The 12,174-nt window shown below is 42.7% G+C and overlaps 1 protein-coding gene across 1 annotated transcript; it reads left to right on the top strand.

The window, feature by feature from the left end:
- The first annotated feature begins 405 nt into the window (after positions 1-405).
- LOC124125577 lies at positions 406-9,416 on the top strand. The gene is made up of 9 exons (XM_046488903.2): positions 406-616; positions 3,327-3,440; positions 4,460-4,681; positions 5,017-5,209; positions 5,974-6,086; positions 7,276-7,438; positions 8,541-8,645; positions 8,970-8,995; positions 9,326-9,416. The coding sequence occupies exons 1-8, from the start codon at positions 421-423 to the stop codon at positions 8,977-8,979; spliced, it is 1,116 nt and encodes a 371-aa protein (XP_046344859.2). The 5' UTR covers positions 406-420; the 3' UTR covers positions 8,980-8,995; positions 9,326-9,416.
- The last annotated feature ends 2,758 nt before the right edge of the window (positions 9,417-12,174 follow it).

The following is a 12,174-nucleotide window of genomic DNA, read 5'->3' as shown; positions in this document are numbered from 1 at the left end:
CAAACACTGTAAATGGATGGTGTATCGTATTAAGCTGCTAACATGCTATTAAGACTTTAGGGAAAACCTTCTGTGACAGGACATAGATCGCAATGTCAGTTCGTGTCTACGGCAAAGGCGTCCATGTTATAATGATGACTACTCGCTGTTCATGCAATAAATGCATACTTCTGTGGTGTCAGTTATACAGTAAATTACATAAAATGAATCACTAGAAAATTATGAGACCCTACTTTCCTATGACCACAGAAAAGAAAAAAAACTGTTCCATGAAATCAATAGAAAACAGATGGACCCAGCCATGTGACGCTGTACAGTCATGAGACTCTGCGGGGCTCCAGAACTGCGATCCACTATACGAACAAACTGTATAAATAAGGCCCCTGGATCATACTTGTCAGTAGCTGAAGAATCAAGAAGATGTTCTCCTCCAACTGCTTCGTGTTTCTCCTCCTGGCCGTCCTCGCCACACCAGCATCTGTCCTCTGTGAAGGAAACTGTCCACCAAGCGGCCGCCTAAGCACAAAGCTTTCGGCCCTCGCCACGGAACTTTCAAGCATTGACGGCAACATTACTTGCGCCTTGGACATCATCGCCCAGCAATGTCCCTGCCTGGGTAAGTGGCTAAATATACTGCAGTAAACTACATTGTAATGATACTAGGTGTTTGCGAAAAGGTAAGCGTATCCTGCCCCACCGGTGGCACCCGTTACAAACACGTGCACAGGCAAGTCAATGAACTCACTAACATTACGTGTTTACTGATATCTAGCCCAATACACCGTGTTACTCTAGTTTATCTGATGATACAACTTCAAGTTCTCTTTTACAATTTTTTACATTCGTATGGTTTGACGTCCGTGCTCTGTCTAGTGGTATGATGATGGTAAAGCCGCCATTATTTATACATTGAACTTCATATCCTGTTTCACACTTAATGTGCTCTTTTTCTTGTGATCATATTGACTCTAATTGTTACCAGGTTTTTAGTGGTGAAACATAATTGGAAGCATTCCTGTTACATAAATAGGATTATGTTATACTTCGCCACAATATGAATATGAATTGGAGCTTGACATACCAATAGCTACACGTACAGAGACTGTCTACACAGTGTAACCCCCTGACCGCCCTTTCTCAGATGGACCTTACATGTAACCCCCTGACCGCCCTTTCTCAGGTGGATCTTACATGTAACCCCCTGACCGCCCTTTCAGATGGATCTTACATGTAACCCCCTGACCGCCCTTTCAGATGGATCTTACATGCAACCCCTTGACCGCCTTTTCAGATGGATCTTACATGTAACCCACTGACCGCCCTTTCAGATGGATCTTACATGTAACCCCCTGACCGCCCTTTCTCAGATGGACGTTACATGTAACCCCCTGACCGCCCTTTCAGATGGATCTTACATGTAACCCACTGACCGCCCTTTCAGATGGATCTTATATGTAACCCCCTGACCGCCCTTTCAGATGGATCTTACATGCAACCCCCTGACCGCCCTTTCAGATGGATCTTACATGTAACACCCTGACCGCCCTTTCTCAGATGGACCTTACATGTAACCCCCTGACCGCCCTTTCAGATGGATCTTACATGTAACCCACTGACCGCCCTTTCAGATGGATCTTATATGTAACCCCCTGACCGCCCTTTCAGATGGATCTTACATGTAACCCCCTGACCGCCCTTTCTCAGATGGACGTTACATGTAACCCACTGACCGCCCTTTCAGATGGATCTTACATGCAACCCCCTGACCGCCCTTTCAGATGGATCTTACATGCAACCCCCTGACCGCCCTTTCTCAGATGGACGTTACATGTAACCCCCTGACCGCCCTTTCAGATGGATCTTACATGCAACCCCCTGACCGCCCTTTCAGATGGATCTTACATGTAACCCCCTGACCGCCCTTTCTCAGATGGACGTTACATGTAACCCCCTGACCGCCCTTTCAGATGGATCTTACATGTAACCCCCTGACCGCCCTTTCTCAGATGGACCTTACATGTAACCCCCTGACCGCCCTTTCAGATGGATCTTACATGCAACCCCCTGACCGCCCTTTCAGATGGATCTTACATGTAACCCCCTGACCGCCCTTTCTCAGATGGACGTTACATGTAACCCCCTGACCGCCCTTTCAGATAGATCTTACATGTAACCCACTGACCGCCCTTTCAGATGGATCTTACATGTAACCCCCTGACCGCCCTTTCTCAGATGGACGTTACATGTAACCCCCTGACCGCCCTTTCAGATGGATCTTACATGCAACGCCCTGACCGCCCTTTCAGATGGATCTTACATGTAACCCCCTGACCGCCCTTTCAGATGGATCTTACATGTAACCCCCTGACCGCCCTTTCAGATTGATCTTACATGCAACCCCTGACTACTACCCCTGGAAGTTATACCTCCATTATGTTTCAGTAGATTGTGTCTGACGTAAGCACATACTTGGTACATATATGTACCAACATATGTATATTCAAAGTATTTAACAATTAGTTGACTGAGATACTTTAATCAAGATACACATAAGGGAGTGAGTATTGCGGAACGCCGCATTAGCAATATTCCAGCTATTCGTGGGGAAGTAAAAGACAATGAGTGAGTGAGTGAGTTGAGTTTAACGCCGCTTTTAACAGTATTCCAGTTATATCACGGCGTGTCAGCTTAATGTGGGAGGAAAGCCCGAAGTGATGCGGGTCTCAGACGTTTACCACTTCGGTGAACCCACGAGCACGGGTATGGTGCCAACAAACCTAGAAAAAATAATTTGGGAGAACCGGGATTCGAACCCACAATCATAGGTTCCTGGCGTGCCCAAGGGACGCAACTCTGCACAGCGAATCGCGGCGCCTTAGACGACTGGGCCACCCGTGCCCCCTAAAAGACAATGCCAAGTCTTTGTAAGTAAAGTATCCTGTGTGTTATAAAGTAAACTTATTTACGATGATGTAATGGGAAAAAATGTAACAGTGATGCATATAAAAACAATTTTAAAAAACTCTTTAAATGGGACGATCTCTTTCTTTTACTTGAAAAAAACTCTGTGCATTAAAGAAGAATAACGCGATTTCGTCTTTCCAGATCACTTGTGGCTTATTTGTGCCCTTGTTACTTTTTTACTTAATTTACTTTAATTTCTTATTGTTTACACGTACTAGCAGCATGGTTGGCACGTTCAAGAACCGGGATGCATCAAATTAACGTGGATGTAATCGATAAAACGCTAGGCACGAATTTTTGACCAGGTCTAATCATTAACCGAGTTTGAAGTAGTATATATAAAAATATAATTCTTGTTGCAGATGCCTCCAGCGACTGCTTCGAAACACGTGTCACAAGCTTCCAAACCGCTTTACAAGACCTCATGGCGGATGTCGCCAATGTCACAGCCGACGCCCCAGTAGACTGCCCTGAGCGTAGGTCTTTAAGCTACAAGTATTTTCGAATGATAAATCACTGACTCATATAGTTTTTACCACAACTTGTTTTCCTTTTAATGAAATCTGTTTCGACAAATGATCGAGATTGTTCTCTTGACCTTCATATTATTGTTGATTTGACGAACACCTATTTACGGAGCCTAGATTGGCATCGATTGATTCAGATTCTGCATCCCTTAACGAAACAGTTATTATTTATCTTGATGAAGACAACTTAAGCCAGGCGGGCGCTTGCTTATTCACTTCAACTAATTCTATATTAACCTGGCACTGATTCCCACTAGTACCCAGGCTGCCTTGAGACACACGCTGTCCCAGTAAATGATAGCAGATCTAGTGGTGTTTGGATTCCTGTTCACAAACAGAACGAATTGACAAGATATGTCAGACAACTAATTATATATCTATCAACTATTTTAAATGTACATGTATATTAACTTTATATAGCTATGTATACCAACTATTCTTTATGTGCTGCAATTTAGACGAGTATTGAGCGTAACATTTCTAATTTACACCTTAAAATGTTTGTTGGCCTTGGCCTTGTGTTACTTGGGTTACAACTGACTCTAATATTAGTTTAAAAAAACAAACCAATTTAATATTATTCTGAACAATCCTGCATTTACTTGAAACAATCTTTTTGTAGTTTTAGAATTATTTTCATGTCAAGTTCATTTACATGAAAAAAAACCCCTCAAAGTTTTAGAACGTATAAGAACTTTGTTATAGTTATTGTGTGGCTTATTCAAGCTTTCCTTTCTATACATTGATGGTATGAGACTGGCGTCTAAAATAAGTACCAAGATCTGATGAAATAGTCGACTCACGAGATAATTTCTCATAAAATCTCAGATAAAGATTGCAAGAAGTTACCTTAGTTGACAACTAAGGTAACTTCTTGCAATCTTTATCTGTGAATGTTTAGCAAATTTCAGAATAATATGTAACTGCAAAATATACACTAAAACTATATGGCTGCTATATACTTGAAGGTACCGGTGCGGTGTTCGTGGCTTCGTGTGATGAACCTGATGTTGCTGTGGTAGACCCCAATGGTGTCATCCAAAACGACTTCACATTAGGCGAGAATGTAACTAGATTGTCTGTTTTCCCCGACGGTGCTACTTATGGGTTTGACTACCTTAAAAACAACCCGTTTCAAGTTCGATGTCGCGCACAAGATGGATCGGAAACCGTATTAGGCGATACTACTGGTATGTGTATGACAACCTCGTTCCCACGTTTTGACCTCTCATGTCAAAGGGTGTGTTGTGAAAATGTCCTGTTCAGTCATGCATTGTATACTAATGTTAAAAATCAACTGTCAGGGAACGACCATTTATCATGTTGGGGTGGGCCGTGTTCAACATAGCAGTATACTGTCAGGGAACGACCATTTATCATGTTGGGGTTGGCCGTTTTCAACATAGTAATATGCTATCAGGGAACGACCATTTAGCTTGTTGGTGGGAAGATTGCTTTGACACTAGTGAACTTGTGACTGCCACAACTATTTCCCAGTTACAGTTTGTCATTTATTTGTTACTAGATACTCTACTAACAGCTGGGCCAGTAGGTACTGGGATTGCGTACAATCCTGCCACAGACCAAGACTATGTAGCCATTTCGTTCAACGGTGATGCGTCTCGGAATGGCATCTATTCCTTCAATAGGACCACTACAGATATCAACAAGGTTATCGACATTACTGGCCCGACCGGACAGATTCAGATCTTTAACGGGTATGTGCACTCCAAAACAAGGTCGTAAACGTCCATATTGTTTTTAAATGCACGCAGTTATGACGGATATCCCGGGATGTATTTACTGTATACAGCTATGCCAAGATGTTAATCACATACATAGAATACGTCATCGGGAGAGATTGCGTAATGTCTGTGACCGATAATAACCACTGTCAGGTATGGTTTATATAATGTTCAAACCAGATATTTTGCATTTGCCAGACATATTTTTCAATTTTTATTCAATAGACTTATCTTAAATTTTCTATTCAAACAATCTGGTACAATCTTAAGTTAGAGCAAGACAACATTATATCCATTTCAAATGTAAATGCGCTCTCTAAGTGTATTATTACTTTCTCATTCGGTGGTAGTGTCAGTCCAGACAGACAGACACATACAGACTATTTCAAACTGTGTAGCACTCCTTGATAGTTACCCTGTCCAAAATGCCACGGTAGTATGTACAACACAAATAGATATGCCATACACAGAATACACAATGTCACTGATGTAGTAACAAAGTGCTGACTAAGAGTTACTATCAACATTACTTACATTTACAGACATTTTGTGCCCGCCCTCAACCCCCGCCACCCCCCTCACGAAAATGTCTTGGATATATGCTTTGAATTATTATATTCTGTATGTATTTATCTATCTTTAGCCGATGACCGCTTTAAGTATTTTGAACTGCAGATGAAGGTTTGTGTCTTCAAATTCACCAAGACAATTGAAATGCAATACTTTTTTGGTTGCAGTGTTGTGTACATGAGCCTCGGTTCGAATATCTTGGCACTGTCTGCTGCAGGTCCTCCGGTGATAGAAGTCTTTTTTGTAGTGCAAATTGCGTCTTTTGTAGTACTCGATGTTGGTAGGTATAATGCCTTTATATTCATATAAATAACATCTAGTTGCTGTATCACTCTTGTGTTACTGGTCGCCGTGACTTGACTTACTTTGCATTTGTTAGTGACGGATGCCACTGGTGGAACAGGATACGGTCGCCATCGTCACCATTTGATAGTTATTCTCAGAAAAGACATGCTTTACAAACGGAATTGTACAATGCTGTAAGCAGCGAACTGTTATGATTATTGAAATGGGACATTTGGCCTAAATTGCTTACATAATTTTGATGCTCCAACTAATCCGATAGTTAATACCGTTGGAACTTTGGGCTGTGTTTGCATACAGACAGGATACAAATGACCCTAGTCTACAGAACGCAAACCATCCTTATACTTTAAACGCAAAGCAATCATTATTCGTATGTTTTTCATATGTTATGCATATGTTTTTCATATATTATGCATATGTTATTCATATGTTATTCATATGTTATTCATGTTATTCATATGTTATTCATATGTTATGCATATGTTATTCATATGTTATTCATATGTTATGCATATGTTATTCATATGTTATGCATATGTTATTCATATGTTATTCATATGTTATTCATATGTTATGCATATGTTATTCATATGTTATTCATATGTTATTCATATGTTTAGAGGGGGAATCATTTGATGTATTGAATGTTTGGAACAAGGTTGTGACTCGAACATAATGGTTCGAATTAGAGGTGACACAGATGGAAAGTTTCGAATAAAGACGATTCAACACAGGACATTACTTGAACGAGTTCCTTTCAACTCTTGTCAAATCAGACCTTCTATGTATGGCTTCATTGTCACACGGCAAGTAATGATGGACTCATTACTCGTTGATATTGAGGTCTTGTGTAAATTAATTGAACATTAATGCACAACATGTGACCTGCACGTTTGATGTGGACAAGATTATCCTGTTTGTAAATACGTTATGCCCCATTACACTTGTGGTTGAATGAGTGAAAATATTCAATGTCGAAGTTATCCCATAAATCAAGGGTTGACATATAACACTACAATACACATAATCATTTAAATCACAGCATTGCGACCGCCTGATTCCTAATTTACGTCGTCACGGGTAGAGAGGTAGAGAGGTAGAGAGGTCCTCAGCTCTCCAAGCCTAACAGTTTCATACATCCAGTCTCTATTTCTCTCATACAGGTCGTTTTGCGTTTTGTGAGGAGGCAACGGGTTCCGTGTATGTTGTCTTCCCCGCCACCTTTTCCTTCAGGCAGATAAGGCAGCCGAGTTTAAGCAACCAATGTGGTTCCATCGGAGTCAACCCCTGTAACTCCCTGCTCTACGTTGTCAACCAAAACGATGCGTGAGTAAATATTATTGATATGATAGGACTTGATATGCGATAATGCAGTTAGATGAAACGAGCATCCTTACTTCTAAAATGTTATCTTAGATGTTGACCGAGCCAATACATTGTCATCATACGTATTTAAGTAACCGCTTTTGCATGCATCTCCCCTGGAGTCATATCAGGGTGAAGTTTGTTTGTTTGTTTGTTTGCTTGTTGTTTGACGCCGCACCCAGCAATGTTCAAGCTACATGGCGGCGGTCTGTAAATAATCGAGTCTGGAACATACAATCCGGTCGGCGTGTAAATCTTTCTCACAATAAGTGAAACATTATGAACATACTTTTACATCAATCCTCAGTTTTTGTAAAACAATTCTAGCACTGAGCTTTGTTTTCAGTCAGAACATGTAGCTTTTAATCATTTTTCAGTTTGTTCTATATTGCTTGTTTGATAAGGTAAATGCTTGTCATCTGGTATCCCACACACTCCTTTCCATGTCAGATGGCATTGTGGAGATCCCATTTGGGTCTGACGTAAACACAAACAATTGTGTGTGACAACAAGGTATTACTGTCCATCTCCTCTAAGATGGATCGGAAACACTTGTATTCTTTTGTCTTAAGGGGGCACGGGTGGCCCAGTCGTCTAAGGCCCCGCGATTCGCTGTGCAGAGTTGCGTCCCTTGGGCACGCCAGAAACCTATGATTGTGGGTTCGAATCCCGGTTCGCCCCGATTATGTTTCTAGGTTTGTCAGTACCATACCCGTGCCCGTGGGTTTCATCAAAGTGGTAAACGTCTGAGACCTGCATCACTTCGGGCTTTCCTCCCTCATTAAGCTGACACGCCGTGATATAACTGGAATACTGTTAAAAGCGGCGTTAAACCCAACTCACTCACTCACTCACTCACCCTTTTGTCTTAAGACTTACGATTTGGTTATCAGGACCGACCATTTGAGGGCTGCATCTTATGATGATATAGAAATTATACACACGACGAGTTTTTCATCAAGTCAGGATCCAGTTTCATTTGAAGAGTCCATCTGATTGAAGAGAGATGTTAATCTGCGTACTCTTACATTTAAGATGACTATTTGCAAACTTCTTCTTTCAGAAACATTGCAATCTACAACACTACTTCATTTACTTCGGAAGGGACGTTAGCATACAGCTCGTCACCATCTGCTTGCCCATCTTTGGGGGTGGATCCAACATTCTGGTAGGAATTTGTAACTGAAGCATTTCCTTAATAAAACAACCAGCAATGGCAACGACCAATTAATTACCTCTCAATAGAACATAGAATTAGACATTATAACATTTCTTCCAATGTTAATTGCATTTAAAAAAAATATTTTTGATAAATTGCATTAGAATCATTGAACTGTGATTGTGATTGTAGGTCCAACCGGTCCAATAGTATTTATAGAATAAGTTTACTCAAACAAAACTGAAATGTAATCTAAGCCTTAAAATTCGATATGTCAGAGATGTTTTTCATAAGGCTCAAATTGTAATTCTGATGTTTATTTTCATGTTACAGCTGTGCATAAGCGGAGTTCGACGACGGTATGTTAATTAATGTTTATTTTTGTCTGATCCAAGATAGTTATTTCCTTATTACATGACTTGCATTAAACAGTGCGTGAATTTAGCTGTAAACTGCATTTTGCAATATTCCAGCGATCTTTGAGCTTCGTGATATTGTCAAAACTATCCTATTTTGTTTAAGATGACATCAAATGACCATTCCTCAACAGTCTCTTTACCCTCTATGCAATGGATCATACAAGAGGCTAGCTCATGCCTGCTTGCTCGTTTGTTAATCATGAGCTTTTTTTGTGAGCCTGGAAGAATATAGAGAATCACTTGTAATGTAAATTTCTCTCTTGTTTTCAGGTTGAGCTGATATCCCAAGCTACGTCATCCACATAAAAGAATGTTAAAAAGTGTAGAGGCATTGCTTTGTCAATAAACCTATCTTACACAACCAAGATTTATGTTTTTAATGTTTCAATGTAACTTTAAGAACCTGAATTAGAATCTATAAGCATGTCACTAATTTAGTATCATTATGATAGCAGTATACACAGCAATAGTATTATTTCATTGTATCCCAACGAACCCTGTATGAAAGACATTTGGCACAATCGTGTGGAAAGGTCGACACCCAAAAGACACACACACACACACACACACACACACACACACACACACACACACACATATCACAACACCCCTTCCCTGTCAACTCACACACACACACACACACACACACACACACATACATATCACAACACCCCTTCCCTGTCAACTCACCCCTTCTTACAACACCACCCCTTCCTTGTCAACTCACCCTTTCTCTGTCAACTCACCCCTTCTAACAACACCACCCCTTCCTTGTCAACTCACCCCTTCTAACAACACCACCCCTTCCTTGTCAACTCACCCCTTCTTACAACACCACCCCTTCCTTGTCAACTCACCCCTTCTCTGTCAACTCACCCCTTCTAACAACACCACCCCTTCCTTGTCAACTCACCCCTTCTTACAACACCACCCCTTCCTTGTCAACTCACCCCGTCTCTGTCAACTCAACCCTTCTTACAACACCACCCCTTCCTTGTCAACTCACCCCTTCTCTGTCAACTCACCCCTTCTAACAACACCACCCCTTCCTTGTCAACTCACCCCTTCTAACAACACCACCCCTTCCTTGTCAACTCACCCCTTCTTACAACACCACCCCTTCCTTGTCAACTCACCCCTTCTCTGTCAACTCACCCCTTCTAACAACACCACCCCTTCCTTGTCAACTCACCCCTTCTAACAACACCATCCCTTCCCTGTCAACTCACCCCTTCTTACAACACAAGCCCCTTCCTTGTCAACTCGCCCCTTCTCTGTCAACTCACCCCTTCTAACAATACAACCCCCTCCTTGTCAACTCACCCCTTCTAACAACACCACCCCTTCCCTGTCAGCTCACCCTTTCTTGTCAACTCACCCCTTCTAACAACACCACCCCTTCCCTGTCAACTCACCCCTTCTTACAACACCATCCCTTCCTTGTCAACTCACCCCTTCTAACAACACCACCCCTTCCTTGTCAACTCACCCCTTCTAACAACACCACCCCTTCCTTGTCAACTCACCCCTTCTAACAACACCATCCCTTCCCTGTCAACTCACCCCTTCTTACAACACCACCCCTTCCTTGTCAACTCACCCCTTCCCTGTCAACTCACCCCTTCTAACAACACCACCCCTTCCTTGTCAACTCACCCCTTCTTACAACACCACCCCTTTCTTGTCAACTCACCCCTTCTAACAACACCACCCCTTCCCTGTCAACTCACCCCTTCTTACAACACCACCCCTTCCTTGTCAACTCACCCCTTCTAACAACACCACCCCTTCCTTGTCAACTCACCCCTTCTAACAACACCACCCCTTCCCTGTCAGCTCACCCCTTCTAACAACACAACCCCTTCAATATGTGATCTCACCCCTTCTAACATTACCACCCTTCCCTATCTATGCACCCCTCCTAACAACACCACCCCTTCCAATTGTGATCTCACCCCTTCTAACATTACCACCCTTCCCTCTCTACGCACCCCTCCTAACAACACCACCCCTTCAAATTGTGATCTCACCCCTTCTAACATCACCACCCCTTCCCTGTCACACACCCCTTCTAAAAACACAACCCCTTCCCCGTCAACTCACCCCTTCTTACAACACCACCCCTTCCCTGTCACACACCCCTTCTAAAAACACCACCCCTTCCCCGTCAACTCACCCCTTACAAAACCACCCCTTCCCTGTCACACACCCGTTCTAAAAACACAACCCCTTCCCCGTCAACTCACCCCTTCTTACAACACCACCCCTTCCCTGTCACACACCCCTTCTAAAAACACCACCCCTTCCCCGTCAACTCACCCCTTACAACACCACCCCTTCCCTGTCACACACCCGTTCTAAAAACACAACCTCTTCCCCGTCAACTCACCCCTTCTTACAACACCACCCCTTCCCTGTTACACACCCCTTCTAAAAACACAACCCCTTCCCCGTCAACTCACCCCTTCTTACAACACCACCCCTTCCCTGTCACACATCCCTTCTAAAAACACAACCCCTTCCCCGTCAACTCACCCCTTCTTACAACAACACCCCTTCCCTGTCAACTCACCACTTCTAACAACAACATCCCTTCCCTGTCAACTAACCCCTTCTAACAACACCCCCTTCAATATGTGATCTCACCCCTTCTAACAACACCACCCATTTCCTGTCAACTCACCCCTTCTTACAACACCACCCCTTCAATATGGGATCTCACCCCTTTTTACAACACCACCCCTTCCCTGTCAACTCACCCTTTCTTACAACACCACCCCTTCAATATGTGATCTCACCCCTTTATATTCCCGAGGATCAAACTCGCAACCATATCTGTAGCCCAGTGAAAGTGTTTTCTCCAATACTTACAACACACCCCCTTCCATGTAACCCCGGTCCTTCTTACAACATTACCCCAACCCTATGTCCCCACTCCTTTTTACAACACTATCCCATCCCCATAACCCTACCCCTTCTAACAACACTACCCCATCCGTGAAACCACGGTCCTTCTTACAACATTACTCCAACCCTATGTCCCCACTCCTTTTTACAATACTATCCCATCCCCATAACCCTACCCCTTCTAACAACACTACCCCTTCCGTGTAACCCCG

The sequence above is a fragment of the Haliotis rufescens genome, unplaced genomic scaffold (assembly GCF_023055435.1).
Source record: "Haliotis rufescens isolate VD_foot unplaced genomic scaffold, xgHalRufe1.0.p SCAF_118, whole genome shotgun sequence".
Lineage (NCBI taxonomy): Eukaryota > Metazoa > Mollusca > Gastropoda > Lepetellida > Haliotidae > Haliotis > Haliotis rufescens.
This window is presented reverse-complemented; position numbering and strand designations above follow the sequence as displayed.